Source organism: Meriones unguiculatus, chromosome 18 (assembly GCF_030254825.1).
Source record: "Meriones unguiculatus strain TT.TT164.6M chromosome 18, Bangor_MerUng_6.1, whole genome shotgun sequence".
Lineage (NCBI taxonomy): Eukaryota > Metazoa > Chordata > Mammalia > Rodentia > Muridae > Meriones > Meriones unguiculatus.
Window position 1 is genome coordinate 21,750,981 of NC_083365.1, and position 14,741 is coordinate 21,765,721.

Here is a 14,741-nt window from a genome sequence, read left to right on the forward strand (position 1 = left end):
GGCAGATCCCGCCGTTCCCTAAGGAGGTGAAGGGAGAGCCAGCACCCCAGGCCTGAGCCACACTCGGACTCATTTCTCTCAGCACTCGGTGTCGGATGCGGAACGTCTGCTCTGCAGATACGAGAGTTTGGGAAAGCTACTGGCAGCCCATGAGGAGAAGTTCACCCAGCTCCAGACAGCAGAGGTTCAAGGGCTGGATGAGGGGAGGCTGGGTGTACCGAGAAGAGGCGTGGGGGCTACTGGGTGGGATGGTTCTTTAGTCTGCAAGTTAGGGCTCCTTAGGGCAGCGAGCCTCATAGAGTCTTCCTCAGGGGATCTCCTTCAGGAAAACAACCAACCCCCGCCACCCCAGTATTCCTGTGGGCTGACAAGGAGGGATGATTCTGGAGATAAAACATAATCAGAGAGGAGACCAGCATTCCTGGAGAGAACAGGGGAGGTTCAGGCAAACACACACACACACACAAAGATGGAGCAGAATATGGTGGGCAGGTGAAACCTTCCTGTGGAAGCTCTCTGAACACTGGGGGATGGGTCGCACATCTGGCTGGGGTAAGGAAACTGTAGCCTGGTGTCCCCACTGGGCCACCTTCATCTCACGGGAGCTCGGGGTCTCCAGGGTCCACACTCTGGAGCAGCCAGAGTGGTCAGGGGTGTTGGGGGCCCACTAGGAATGAGAAGTGAGTGTCTGTGCTGGGCCTGACATCTGGACCCCCATCTTGTATTTTTAGGAGCTGAAGGGCGCTCGTGTCATGGAGGGGTCTGTGGAACTTAAGCAACAGCCTCCTGTAGAGGAGAGGCAGGTGTGTCCAAGCCCCGCTGTAGGCAGTTCCACGTTCGGCGGCCCTCTGCGGCCACTGACTGGCACTGTGGCTACCGATAGATCCCCGGGCCACTTCCTAGGTACTCTCAGGGAAGACTATAGTTTCTATAGGGAAAGAGAAAACACCTCCTCACCCCCGTTGGCTGTCCTGTCAGAGCACATCTTTGTTCCCTTTTCCCCATGAAAATTGTGGACAGCACTTTTCCTGGAAGGGCCTGAGGCCTGGCCTGGGGCCTTTTCCCCCTTTGCATCTTCCCTATAGCCCAGTACCAGTTTCCAGGACAACAGCCATGAGGCCTTGGCAAGGAGAGCCCCAGGCCTGTTGTCAGATATGAGGAAGGCAGGACCAGGTGACACCAAGGTAAGAGAGCTCGGGCAACTAGAGACCCATCTCAGGGGGGTTAAAGGTCAGCTCCCTCGGGGAAACACTGGTGAACCCTGCACCTCTGGTCCCGGGACCTGGTTTATGTGGTCCCCCTCATGCCTGAGGGAACTGAGTGTGAGAGGCTGGAGGACAAGAAGCAGATGCTCTTGCCAAGGTGAGGACAGCAGGCATGGCCTCTGGCAGCAAGCCTGGCTGAAGTCCTGAGTGGGAAGTGTTTGGGAGGCAGGCTGAGCAGCAGAACAGAGGTCTATTGCAGCCCTGTCTGAAAAGCAGGCTGCAAGCTGGCAGCCAGCCTTGGGTAGCATGGCAGGTGGGCTGTAGGGGAAGAAAGGAGGAAATGGGTGGGCCCCAGGCTCCCAGTGTTACTTGGATCTTATGCAGCTATGGCTTTTCAAAGCCAGTATCTCTAATGTCTAGAGAGTGGTCCTTGCTGCTTTCCTCAAAGAACTTAAAAACTCTAAGAGGTTAAGAAACTTGGCCAAAGTGACACAGGTAATCAGTGGCAGATGTAAAGATTGTCTTGTCCTGTCTCTTTAGGAGTCCGTACTGACCCCTCCCTTCCATTCCCACCCTTTCCAGCCAAGAACTTTGTGAGTTCTGTTCCTTTCTGGATGCAAAGGCTACCTCTTGAGAGGTCTGGACTATGGCCAAGCCCAGGCCCCTTAGGAGAAACAATGTGCAGAAAAATACTCTGCCATTTGTGCCTTCCTTGTATCTGATGGGTTTTCTGCAGTGATCGGGTTACCAGGAGACTCCCAGTCTCCTGGCCCTAAATCTCTTCTTCACTGTCTTCACCTCTCCTAGTCCCCAGCTCTTTTCAGAGTCCCAAAGGGACCCTGACGGTCTCATCTCCCTTTCTCACGGTCCTCACCTTCACTGCACTGAGGTCTTGGAGGGGAGCTCTTAAGGACCTTGCTTGGGAGTGCTGAGGGCTCAGTCACACTGCAGGGCCACAGGAGACAGGCAGGGAAGGGTCTCTTCAGCACACCCCTGAGCCTCAAGGACAGGGACACAGGCAGCAGCTTCTAGGGAGGAGCTGTCTCAGCCAGGGTGAACCCCATCCTCTGGGCCTACAGCCTAGAACCCACAGCCAGGTCCCCAGCTGAGAGGAAGGACGCTGTGCTCAAATGGGAGACTGGCAGAGTGGGCTGGTGGGGCCCCACATGGGAGACCCTTGCGTCCAGCCCTCAGAACATACTGTTGCAGGGGCTCCCTCTGTCTCATCCCTGCCCCCCACCCCCTACACCTGGGGAGCCCTGAAAACTCCACGTGCCGTTACCGCTGTGGCCGTCCACCAGGCGAGCGGCACTCCGGGCATCCACTCTGCACACCAACGGACGCTCCCCCAGATTGTCTGCCCCAAGTCCTCACTCTCAAACTCTCTTTTCCTTGCTCTTTGAGACACATGAGAAGCCTGACCTCAGCCCTACCTTTTATCTCTGCTTCTAGTTCCATCCTGTCTTGACTCTCTGTCCCTGATCCCAGGGGTCGGAGAGGGCCAGTGGCAGGAAGTATTAAGGCTAAGGGATTAGACTTTCTTTTTCTTAAGGGGACAGACTCGTCTTTGGCATTCTCAGCCTCACGTGGGTCCTGTCTTCATTTAGATGCTCAGCCATCTCACCCACATCCATCCTATCTAGCTAGCGGGCTTCAGGCCCTCTAAGAACTGGGGCACTTGGGGCATATAGAAGAGGATGAGAACACCACCCCAACAGTCCTGGGTCCAGTGTGGCTGTCACACATCTAGACTGATGCAGAGCAGTGTGCCTGGAAGGCTCTCGTAACAGCCACAGCCGAGGTCTCTGGCATAGTCATTCATCTTCCTTGCAGGACTCCTGAGTCCCAGCTTGATTCAGATGGTGATGGATGAAGGAACAGGGCTTGTACGAGACACAATAGTCCCTGGGAGTGAACCGGGGCATCACGCATGTGCTCTACCTCTGAGATCTCCTTAGCTATTATTTATTTTACAGCGTACTACTCTTGTACCCAGGCTGGCTTTGAACTTGTAATCTTCCTGCCTCAGTCTCTTGAGTAGCTGGGATTACAGGCCTATGCCACCAGGCCCAGCTCATAGTGGCTTCTGGTAGTACCAGGACAAACATTTATAAGAACCCCAGCTACATTTCCAGGGCAGGCCCTGAGAACCACTTGCCTGGCTGACAGAGCTTGCTGGATCATGAGAATCAAAGTTGTTATATCCGATTCATCTCTCAGCTTCTAGTAGCTGCTCGTGAACCTAAGCTAGGCAGGTGGATGCTCCAGGGAGGGAGAGGGCTGGACACCAAGATTCTGTGGTATCTGGTTCCTGATCTCTGTTCTCCCAACAGGTCTGAACCTTGAAATGAATCCTGAGCCAGCACCAAACCTTGGGGCTACAAGTGAGGACGCATCCAAGAGAACCACTCAACTACCGGCCCAAAGGCACCCTTCCCATGGCTGCTTAGGACCAGCTTCTAGAACACAGCTCCTGTCACAGGATAAGCACCACTGTTGTCGTCTTGTCACTGTGCCTGAGATGGGCCTGAACCCTTTAACTGGGCCATGGCCTCACCCCAAGATGACCACCTGTGATCTCTTGGAAAGGCGTCCTGTGGAACCAACAGCCAGGTACAACAGATGATCTTGGGAGGGCGCCACTCAAGTGTCTCCCGTTTATAAGAGTCTCTGTAACACGTAACATGTTCCATGTCACAGTGTCCTGTCATGCAGCCAACACTGTCCCCATCTTGAACGAGCCCCAAGTCCCCCTCTCTCAAGGGGTAGCCATGAACTAGGCCACGCCTGGCACCATGAATGATGGCCGTAGCACCTCTGCCTGCAGCTTCCAGCCTGGACTCTGTGATGGAACTGCTGACAGGTTTAGTGTCAGGTGTGGAGGTCCCAGACGCATCTTTGTGGAGCTGTGCCTGGACATCAGAGTCCCTCCAGAGGCACTGGAGCACTTGGTGATGCCGGTCTTGAACTCAGAGCAGAAGGGGAAGGAGCTGAGGTTAGAGGTGACCCAGGTGGGAGCCCAGCCAGGGTACCGCAGCCGTCACTCCGCCTGTGCTGCTGGCGCTGCCTCCGCCGCTGCACGGCCTGGCGCATGGCCTCCCTCAGCTGCTCCTGGTTGTTGCAGAGGTTGTAATGCGTCAGGCGCAACAGCTTGTCCACATCCTCCTGGCTGTAGGTCACTTTTGTGTAGTGGTATGGGGAGTCGGAAGATGACAGGTTCACCTCCCCGGCTGCCTTCTCCTCCGATGTCCGTGGCACCCCTGTGGGGAGAGGGCGTTTGGGGCGGGAGGCCTGGGGTCACCTGCACGGAGGCATGGCTGGGAGGCGGGCAGCATGGCTCACCAGGGGCCGAGTAGTCCCGGAAGGAGTCGTTGACCAGGGGGAAGTGCAGCACAGCGGGGGCTTCGGGCTGGGCGGGGTCGCAGAACACGTGGCACTCGCGAGGCTGGTGCTGCTCCTCAGGGCTGAGGGAGATGGCTGGGAAGGGGATGCCCTGCTCCTGGCAGAACCGGCCCACGAGCTGCAGCTGCTGCTGGGCAGGCAGAGGGGCTGTCAGAGGGCTCCCCAGTGTGCTCACTACAAGGCTGACTGAACAAGGGCTCAACGTGGTGCACAGGACTTCGTGCCCAAAGACCAAGTGGGAGGCACCAGAGTCCCACAGTCCCAGTGGTCTGCCCCTCCCGGGCTCCCCTGAGTTAGTGGCTAACAGCCCTCTGAAAGCTGGAGTCCAGACTCCCTTCTGGAGCCATACAGAAACAGCAGCTAGGCCAGGGCCTCTACGGGTTTTGGGCACAGGAAAGAGAACAGACCAGTGACTCTGCTCCCCGGGCTCAGGGCAGAGTTCTCCCCCAGTAGGGGAATAACAGAATCCAGCATCCATGCCACATGCTGCCACTACTGTACCCCCTAACAGAAGCTGGGCCACATGCTGGAAACCTAAAGCAGATCTCATCAGGGGCCCACCACCTCCCCGACCTGAAAGGCTCCGTAGAGGTTATAGTCCAGTGACAAGATGAGGTCCACGGCCCGTGTTGGCCGCAGGAGGGGCGGGCAGCTAGTGTTGATGAAGTAGCCAACATCCAGGAGGCAGAGGTGGGGCTCGGTGGGCGTCAGCTGGTTGGGGAGCCCGTCCAGTTTGGTAGCTACAAAGGTTTGGGGGTGGGGTGGGAGAAGCAGCCAGTGTCACTGTGGGTCCAGACTCAGGGGGACTGTCCCTGGTGCCCACCACCCTCCCGAAGCAGCACATGCCAGGGGGAGAGGAAAGGAGGTGGGGCGCGCGTGTCCAAAGCTAAGGGACGCGGAGGGCCTGGATGGAGCGTGCAAGCGGACACCTTTCCAGGCGGAGAAGTGACGGTGATGGAAGTAGTCCTTGTGGAAGTGGAGGCCACGCATGAAGTTGTGGGTGGCCTGGGCCAGCGGACGCTTTGTCAGGAGGTCAGCGAAGAACCCGGCGATTCTGCCAGCTGTTGTCGGCGGTTCTTCTATCTTCAGATGGGGGACCTGCTCTTTGTCTGTAAAGAGGGGGTGAGGTGACGAGGGTGACATTAGGAAAGGGAAGCAGCCGAGATTCACATGCCTCAGGCACTCGCAACTGGCTGCCCACCTCTCCTATAGAAAATCCCAAGCACCTACCCAGGCTGGTCTGATCCTGGGCCCAGCGGTCCCAGAACTGGCTGGGTTCGGAGGACCAGTACAAGCTGTCTTGGAGGCTGGCTGCAAACAGGTTGCTCCAGATACCTGAGAACAGGGCACCAAGTGGAAGGTCCTCAGCTGCTGTCACAAGCTGAACCCTCCCTCTCTCTGGCTGAGGTGGGCGAGACTAGGGCCTCCCTCTCCCAAGGCTCCTCACCTTCCAGGAAGCAGATGCGGGACTCAGGGAGCTGCTTTACCAGCCGCCCCATGAAGAACTCGGAGCCAAAGAGCTCAGAGGGGATGAAGGCTCCATACTTGGGGAAGCCGACTTCGTAGGGAGAGAACTCACACCATTCTGTGAAGATAACACGTACCTCAGCCATGGGGCCTAGGGACCTGGGCACCCAGACACCCACCAGGGACTTTATTTCAGGGTAGTCTGGGAAGCAGGGAAGCCACTCACCCCCAAATTCAAAGGTGGTCAGGCCCCGCTCCTTGCTGTTGAGGGCACAGTAGATAGGCAGAGGGTTCTGGCCTCGACTCAGGGCCTCTCGCTGATCTGAGAGTTTGTGTTCGTGGGGCTGAGGGAAAGAGCTCAGCCTAAGCCACAGCTTCCTGATGCTCGTCCCACACGTCACCCAGGGATGGGTCCGCCTCCAGATGGCTTTGCCTTAGCTTTACCAGCCCAGGGCCTAGCCCTCCGCCTACCTTGTCATGCAGCAAGGCCTCATTGATAAGGGCCCACAAGTTGGTGAAGCAGGCCGGGTGACCCTGGCGGGCACGCTCAGCCAGCTCCTGCCGGTACCGCCAAAGCTGGCTGGGGGCCAGTGCGCCCAGCTTGCTCTTTGTCACCTGGGTCTTCAACAACTCAGTGGGCCCTGCTAGGTCCTTCTGAGACCACTCTGGGTCCTCATAGAGGTTGGCCAATGCCCTGAGGAAAGCCAAAGCTTAGGACTTTGGGAATGTTGTCGCCAAAGGACCCATGTGAACCTTCTTACTCCCTGGAGCCCGCTGCACCCTACTGCCAACGTTTTTCCCAGTCCATGCAGTTTGCTCAGGGGCTCATGGGGCTTAGGATGTCCTTCCCACTACATTCCTCCCCTGGCTCAGCAGCCGGCTGCGGCCTCCAGCACTCAGCCCCCAGTCAGCTCACCAGGTGGATCCTGAAGCCCCAGTGATGTAGGAGACACAGTCCAGGAGGCCGAGCTCCTTCAGGGCAGCCAGCTGCCCATATAAGGAAGTCATCGCCCGGATCCCGCCGCCAGTGGCCATCACAGCAATTACTGGGACCTAGACGAGGAGAGAGCCAGGTTCAAAAGGGCCTGAGGGCTAGAGAGAGCCACACTCTGGGAAGAGAACATGACAGTCAAGGGGCCAGTCAAGATGTGACAGTCTTGAGACCAGCTCTCTTAGCCCTGTTAGGATCTAAGCAGAAACAGCCCCCCAAAGGTCTCATGCTTTCAAACACCAGGGCTCCTGGAAGGACGGCCTAACAAGTGCCAGGCTTTAGCGTCTATTGGCAGCCCCTAAGGAGTCTAAGATCACTTTCTGGAAGTCCCCACAGTGTCTGCAAAAGCCTCCCAAAGGTCCTGCTGTCCAGTGCTAGAATTCATCCCCCTAGGAGACAACCCAGGCTGCCCTGAACCTCCTGAGGACTATTCTGAGCCAAGAGACCACCCTCGCACAAGGATGGGTCTAACTCCCTCATCATCAGGGAAGGCAGGTCATCCTCTGTGGAAACTCCCATCTGTGAGGTGCCTCACGCATCACCCTGATAACGCCGAGGAAGAGGAACAGGGCGGCGGGACAAGCCTGAGTAGACAGCAGCTCTGGGCTGCATAACCCTCCTGGCACTGAGCCCTGGGCCTAAGCAGCCTTGAGGAAAACTCCCTTTAGTCCTGCGTAACCCTCAGACCTCGTCCTCCTGCAGGTCTTCATCCAGCTGTAAGGCCTTTTTTAGGGCGGCAGCCACCACCTGCTTCCTCCTGCTTAGGAAGGCCTGCTCCTCCGGGCAGGGCCCACAGCCCAGCCGCACAGCCAGCTCCTTTGGTCTGGGAGAAGGAAAAGACCCAGAAGCAGTTCTTAATCCAACTATAGGAAAGGAAACTGGCTGGCTTCACCTGCCAGGTCCTTGCTTGCTCTCCTCCCTTTTGTCCTCACCGGCACTTGCTGTGGAGAGGGGGAAGGAGAACCCAGGGCCGAGCCTCACCTGCAAGTCAAATCCCTCCTTCCCCGCGGCTAGAAAAATGGTAACAGGGGACAGAAAAGAAGGCCCTTCCACTTATTTGTGATAAGAAGCCACTCTCCCAAGATGGCAACTCCTTTTCTGAAGGACACTGAAGGTGCCTCAACAGCCTCCGTGCCCAGGGGCATCCCTCTCCCTTCTTGACATCCTTGCTCTCTGTATCTCAGCCTCTGGCATTGTCCTCAACTCCCGCCTGCTTATCTAGGTAGACACTGACCCTGAGTTTCCCAGGATGGGGTGCTGGGCAGGCCCCAACCCCACCCTGTAGCAAACCCTAGTGGGAATATGCTAAGAACAGCCTGTCCATGCTGAAGCCTCCCCCTGCTGCAAAGCCCCACGGACCCGGGAGCGGCTGCGCCGCCCCCTCGCCGCCCCCTCCAGGCCGGACTGACCCTCACCCCCCTGCCTGGGTGCCATGCCCTGCTCTCCCCCTCCCCAGACAGCTCCTTACCCTTCTTCCTTCTTGAGTTCCAGCCTCATCAGTGGCTCCTGGAAACCATGAGGTCCATCATCAGAAAGGCTGGCTACCTCCACCCACTGTGGCCTCGGTGCATCTCAGATCATCCATCCCATGAACCCCTTGGGCCCCCAGCATTTTCCAGGGTCCACACTTCCACCCATTGATTGCCTGGGGCCATGGTTGACCGCAAGGCCAGGCCAGTGACAGCCCTGTCCTTGAGCCCAGCTTCTCTAGGTGGCCAGTACCTGAGACGTGGGGAAGACGAGTCTCACCAGCTGTGAAGGGGGTAGGGCTCGTAGGGGCACCTTCAGTTGTTCTTGGGGCTCCTCCTTAGGAGTAGAGGGAGAAAGAAAGGACCCCATGAGTCATTACTCCTCCTTCCTTGGCAAAGAGCCCACCAACTCCCCGGGGCAGGGACAGAAGATCAGTAAGGAAGGGAACAGGAAGCCAATACCCCCATGTGACCTGACAGGAGGAGTGCAAGGGAGGAAGTGGGGCAGGGAGAACACAGCTCAGGTTAGGCTCGAGGGTCCCAGGAGCAAGGCACCCCACCTGCAGATGAACATTCAGATCTTGTTCCCAGCAGGCTGGATAATGGAACCGGAAAGAACCAGTGCCCACAGCGGCATCCTGTGGGCCCTCACAGGCCCCAGCAACCACAAGCTGAACTCTGCTCTCTGACCCTAAAAACAGGAACCAGAGCTGAAACTCGGGATAGGATCTCTGTCCGTGGAATTCCTTATCAAGTCTGCAGGGAGGTCCCTCGCTGACACGGTCTGATTGGAGAGATGGAGCACGGGGGAGCCCTAGCACGCACCTGCCTCCCAACCTCGGCCTCTGGGACCCAAGTGGAAGGGCTGCCTAAGGGAGATGAAGCTCACCCTTTGGGTCTCCTGTCCTCCTCAGTTCAACATGCAAGCAGGAGAGTTCCCGGGCCTATGGTCAAAAGATCTCCTTAGACACAAGTTGCAGCCCCTCTCTGGGACCCTATAATTGTGGGCTCCTGGTCCTGCTCCCCAAAATGTTACTACATCACCCTCAGTCACTAAGCATTTGCTTGAGATTTACTCTCGCAAGTATGCATAGCAAGGTTCCTGATTCTGCCAGGCTTTGGTAGGCCTACTTCAGGCGTGGGAGAAGAGACAGCGTGAGGGATGAGCCATGAGGGGAAACCCTGGGTTTCTCACTCACCACCAGGATGCCGTTGCTGATGAGCTGTTCCTCACGGTCTGTCCTGGAAAGAGGCCCCAGTGACTCTCTGCAAGAGCCCAGGCTTTCCTCCTCTACCGGGGAGGGGATGCCAGCCTCAGTGAGCTGGCATTGCCCTTCCCAGAAGGAAGCGCTCCAGGGCTACCCACCAGGCCCCGTCCCAGCCCAACTCACAGGGTCTGCAGCCGAAATTCAACTTCCAAGCGCCCATCCTCCTGGAGAGAGAAGCAAGTGAGGGGGACTGGCAACCCAAGTGACGGGGGTGCTGCTGAGGCCATAGCGGCAGGGAAGGCCGTCTCTTAAGGCCAGGCCACTCTGTCTACACTCCCTGGGCTGCTCCCAGGAAGCTGTGCTTCTGACCAGAAGGTGAGAAAGAAGTTGAGGACAGGACTACTCCTCAGGGAAAAGTCACTCGGGATCGCTGAGCTCCTCTCTGGAGCGGGGGAGGCCCCAAAGCCCTGTCCCCAGAACTGGGGAGCCCTACTTCTCTGAGCACAGCTTTACCTGAGCGCTCAGTGAGAAGCTCTGGCGCCGGGACTCCCCAGCTCGTAGAGTCCCCACGTCAAAGAGCACAGACAACACGGGGTCATCTTTGGTCAACAGGTCCTTGTCAAAGACTTTCAGCTCCACAACATTCTGGAAAAGACACACAGAGAGGCAGCGATAGGAGGGAGTGGGAGGAGAGATGCAGGTGGCCATGGAGCACGGGGGCAAGGACAGGGCCAGACCTGATGCCCGGGGCTACCTTGAGCTGCCTGTGGATCCGGAAGTGGAAGTTCTGATTCCAGACGGGGTTTCTGCTGTTCTTGACTGTGCGTGTCTGCAGCGTGTGGCTGGAGGCCGTGGGCAGGTCCAGAGTCACATAGCAATCAGAGGATGTCACTGCAGGAAGGAACACGTGTGTGTCTTGTAATGATCAAGAACCCTTCCCAGCCCACTACAGAGTCTACTTCCTTCTTCCTGAGGCTTCCTGTCCCTAGGGCTCAGGCCCCTGCAGGACCAGCCCAGCCTTCCCCCGCAGCCCCTCCCCCTGGTACTCACTACTGGGGATCAGCCCACCTGCTGTCTGCTCAGCTAAGGGCCAGAGAAGCAGCGTGCTTACCTAGGTCTTTGGCAGGCAAGCCGTGGGCCTGGAGGATTCGTACAGTGAGCAGGCATGTCTCTGGCACCTTTGCCTGCAAGATGGAGGAGGCAGGTTTGCTCTAGGTGGTTGGGGGCACATGGGATAGGGCCACAGGAGGCTGGGACCCGCTCTCACAGTTTAATTCTCCACCAGAAGGACCACCTGCACCCATCAGAATCCCAGTGACAGGAGACACTGTAGCTACATGAAGACACCTTCTCATAATTATATGCCACTCTGCGCCAACCCCCTCCCAAGAGCTCGGCACACATTTACTTATTTGTCACACCGTCTGAGAAGGGTGCCAGGACAATGACCAATCCTGAGAGGACACTGAGGACGCGCTCTGAGGCCTGGTTAGGATCAGAACACAGGCAAGCTAGTGTTCCACTTTTTCTGGGTACGGAACCCTTTGTCCTCTTGTCCCATTGCCTCACCACCCCACCACACCCCCACTGAGAAGCTTTGAGGCTGGTCTGAACTGTCAGGGACTATAAGCCTTCAAGGGACAGGAAGGAATACACTGGGGCTGGGGCACCATGAGTGAGCTGCAACTTTTGCTGTCTACCCCATCCTGGAGATGGATTCTGCAAGGCTGGGAGAGCAGCTACCAGCCCAGATCACCAACACACTGGAGGTCAAGATCTGGTGGGGGCCTCCAGAGCCCCCTCCAAATCCCCTCTGCTTTTGGAGATATGGACATTTGCCAGTGTGCCAGGGCACAGGAAGCCTGTGCCACCTGCTCCTTCCTTTTGGTCTTCAGCCATCAATCTGGGAAGGTGCCAATGGTCAAGTTCAGGGAGCTCCATGGTCAGGAGCATCCCTGGGACTCCCATGTGCCAAGCAACCAAGTCAGAAGCATGAAGCAGCCACTTCTTTCTAGGGCCCCCAGGATGGCAGATAAGAGCCCTCAGAGTTCCAGGGGTTCAAATCCAGGGAGTTCTGCCTGGAACCCATTCCCAGGGCAGAGCCCATCCCAGTTCTGGTCTTGCCCCCTGCCTTCTATGCTGTCTGGTCCTAAAGCTGGAAAGTATCCCTCCCTTTGCTTAGAGAAGCCCACAGCTCTCCTTAGAAACAGTAGCCACCAGGCCCTGGATGGGGGTGCCAAGTCAGAAATGGGAGCCCAGTGCCCTATGGAGTCTTACCAGAGCCATGAGACCAAGTCCACAGGAACAGGAATGATGGGGCAGTGGCTACAGGACCATCAACTGTTGGCTTTAAACCCAGAGCCAAGGTGAACCAACTAGCCACACATTCCTCTTGAATCCCTCCCACAGACTCCTCCACTCCTCCCAAGCCCCACGCCCACTGATGACCCAGCCACCTGCCCAGGAAGTGAGACACCTTAAGCCAATGCTGGAGTCAGTGACACCTTCTGGAGTTAGCCACAGGCTCCCTGAAGTCCATTCTCTGCAGTTGTTGCTGGCTGGACCAGCCAACCAGCCCTAACTTAGAGGAGGGGGTTCTGGGAGAACTTGCTGCCAGAGGCTGGGCAGGACAGCAGACAGTGGTTCCCCAAATCAGCAGCGAAGAGTGCGGCTGAGCATCATGTCATTGGTGGGTCCTTTCGCAACCTCCTTCCCAGTACCAGTATGACAGGAAAGCCCAGTCTGAACTGTGGCCCTGGGCAATCTCAGAAGAGAACCTCAGGCCCCATCACAGCCTTGTGAGGAGTGGCTTGCACATAAAACAGCCCTTCAAAGCCATGTCTAGGCTGCCTCCACCCCTGGAACTGGGTGGCCAGGGGTGAGGTCTATGGGTTGGCATGCAGGGGTAGGGGCTCTTCTTGCTCTTCAGCCGGGTGAGAGAGGAGTCAGGGTGTCAACCCTTTCCTCAGAGAGCAGCTCAGGAGGTACATGGTTCCTGTCCCTTCCTGTTTATACTTGTAGAATGGGGTCACCCTCAGGGCTCCCTAGAAAAGCAAAGACTCTGGGACAAGCTAGAGATAGCATTGGTGGCCCTGAGCCAATCAAGTTCCAGGCAGCCAGTTACACCACAACTACCGTGGGCAGCATCCCAGGCTTAGATCTGGCATGCACCCCCACCACTTAGGGTCACCCTGAAACTTTTACCTGAACCTTCAAGCCCTCAGCAGGCCATGGAAGGCAACTGTGATGGGAAATATGAGAACAAATACATCGACGGCATCTTTTATTGACTGCTTCCTCTGTGTTGGCTCATGTCTCTTTCCACAACAGCCCTGGGAGCTAGAGCCATTATTATCCACTTTACAGCCAGAGGATTGATGCTACCATGCGGTGACTCAGCCAAGGTTATGACTGCTGTACCTGATCACCCTGTCACCTGTGTGGCAACTTCCTGGGCATCCTCACCCAGACCTGCCTGGCATCTCCTGGTCCTCCAAGTTCCTATATTCCAAGTTCCTTCAAGGATGATCACAACGCAGGCAGGAACCTGGGCGGCAGCCGGGGCATAGTCAAACTCCAGGCTGCCTCGAGAATCAATCCCCCCCGCCCCACTGCTGTCCTCTGCAGTGTCTGTGGGGGTCCCATTATTCAAGGCCTGCGGCCCTAGTAAGGGAGTCCAGCAGCTGGAAGTAACTGTACTTGAAGTCATACTCCATGTCATACCAGAAATTCACTGTGGAGAGGAGAAGGACCTATATGTGAGGCCCCTCTTTTAAGCCGGAGCCACCCCCACCCCAATACCTTGCTGGGCCATGACAAGGCCTGCCCGCTGGATGCCCCTTACCAGCAATGCAGCCGTGGGACTGCTGGACATGGTGGAACCACAGAGCCGGCAGGTACAGCAGCTCGCCGGCACGCACCGTGCAGTGAAGGGCCTGTGCCCGGCTATAACTAGGGTACCGCGCCAGATCTGGAGCCAAGGGGTCCAACGGGATCCAGGGCACCTAGAGACACAGCAGCTGCCTGAGAGCAGGCCCTAAGGCAACCCACGGGCTCTAGCTCTCTCCCCTCAGCCTTGAAGAGGCACAACCCAGGGATTTCCAGAGTGGATGCCACTTCCCCAGACCCTGTGTGCCTATTCCCCCTCCCCACAGCCCAAGAACAGGACAGACACCTTCTCCATGGCCTCCTCATCCACCACCCTAAAAGTGCCCTCTTCGGTCAGCTGGTAGGTTGCTGGTGTGTACAGACCTGAAGGCAAGGTTAGGGAGACAAGTGACCCACAGCTGGTCAGACCCCCACCACCATAACCAGCTCAGTGTTCCCTTCACGCAGAGAACGGAGGGCCGGGGCCCCGTGGCTGAACCCCAGCCTGGGCACCCAGCCTACCGTGGACTCAGGCTAGGCTGCCTCCACCAGTGGTCACCAGCTCCTTTTAGCTCATGTCACCTACCGTAGGGGATGAAGGGCCGGTCGCTGGGTGGATGTAACAAGAAGCGTTTCTCACCAGAGACCACACAGTACAGATTCTCATAGTGGTCCTTGTGCACTGCCGATACATGGAAGGCCTGGAGTTGAGGTGAGGAAAGCAGCCCCTCCCCCGCCCTCAGCCCCATACCCCAACAGAGCCTACAGAGAAGGGAGAAGCCTACGGAGGGTCAGCGGACTTGGGGAGATTCCAAGGACTCTAGCAAGCATCACAGCTGGCTACCAGAGACTGGATGCGGGTCCCCCTTCATCACGTCAGCAACAGGCTCTGCTCCTTGCGCTCAGTCCTCCCGTCTACCTTACTTTTGAGGAGGCTCCTACAGACCCAGCGGGTATGGTGCACCATGCCCCCCCAAAGCCCCCGCTCTCAGGAGAGACTCTCTGTAATGCCCACGACGCCAGTGGAGAGCTGAGAGAGCAACTTGCCCTTCTTTCTCCCCTCTGCCCCACCAGCGCCCTCCCTGCCTTAGGGGTCTCCACACCTACAGGAGGTCACTGCAGCTGCCTCCCC

At 57.3% G+C, this 14,741-nt stretch overlaps 2 protein-coding genes across 3 annotated transcripts in view; one reads left to right on the forward strand and one right to left on the reverse strand.

Annotated features, from left to right (window-relative positions):
* Positions 1 to 3,676, forward strand: part of Sptbn5 (spectrin beta, non-erythrocytic 5) — a 42,078-nt gene extending 38,402 nt beyond the window's left edge. Inside the window, exons 63-66 of the mRNA XM_060372171.1 lie at positions 83 to 184; positions 732 to 803; positions 1,086 to 1,184; positions 3,539 to 3,676. Coding sequence (XP_060228154.1) covers positions 83 to 184; positions 732 to 803; positions 1,086 to 1,184; positions 3,539 to 3,544 — 279 coding nt within the window. The 3' untranslated portion in view covers positions 3,545 to 3,676. The remainder of the gene's footprint in view (positions 1 to 82; positions 185 to 731; positions 804 to 1,085; positions 1,185 to 3,538) is intronic.
* Positions 3,150 to 14,291, reverse strand: Pla2g4b (phospholipase A2 group IVB). Of its 2 annotated transcripts, XM_060371543.1 has the most exons (22): positions 14,196 to 14,291; positions 13,917 to 13,993; positions 13,587 to 13,746; positions 10,854 to 10,926; positions 10,497 to 10,633; positions 10,256 to 10,387; positions 9,926 to 9,966; positions 9,734 to 9,776; positions 9,424 to 9,478; positions 9,095 to 9,225; positions 8,788 to 8,871; positions 8,534 to 8,571; positions 7,753 to 7,888; positions 6,991 to 7,127; positions 6,546 to 6,768; positions 6,301 to 6,418; positions 6,055 to 6,192; positions 5,838 to 5,942; positions 5,537 to 5,716; positions 5,181 to 5,347; positions 4,548 to 4,734; positions 3,150 to 4,465 (listed from the first exon to the last, which is right to left on the reverse strand). In XM_060371543.1, the coding sequence occupies exons 2-22, from the start codon at positions 13,934 to 13,936 to the stop codon at positions 4,125 to 4,127; spliced, it is 2,646 nt and encodes an 881-aa protein (XP_060227526.1). In that variant the 5' UTR covers positions 13,937 to 13,993; positions 14,196 to 14,291; the 3' UTR covers positions 3,150 to 4,124. The 2 variants fall into 2 exon arrangements, with proteins under 2 accessions (XP_060227526.1, XP_021503259.1); XM_021647584.2 differs by lacking the exons at positions 13,587 to 13,746; positions 13,917 to 13,993; positions 14,196 to 14,291 and adding an exon at positions 12,020 to 13,179.
* Positions 14,292 to 14,741: the final 450 nt, after the last annotated feature.

What these genes read in the sequence shown, in the direction of transcription:
- Pla2g4b (XM_060371543.1), bottom strand. Translation starts at nt 13,936, where the DNA reads ATGAGGAGGCCATGGAGAAG. An exon ending in GCTTCTCACTGAGCGCTCAG is followed by an intron (nt 9,967 to 10,255) that starts GTAAAGCTGTGC and finishes TTCTCTCTCCAG; the next exon opens with GAGGATGGGCGCTTGGAAGT. An exon ending in GAATTTCGGCTGCAGACCCT is followed by an intron (nt 9,777 to 9,925) that starts GTGAGTTGGGCT and finishes GCCTCTTTCCAG; the next exon opens with GACAGACCGTGAGGAACAGC.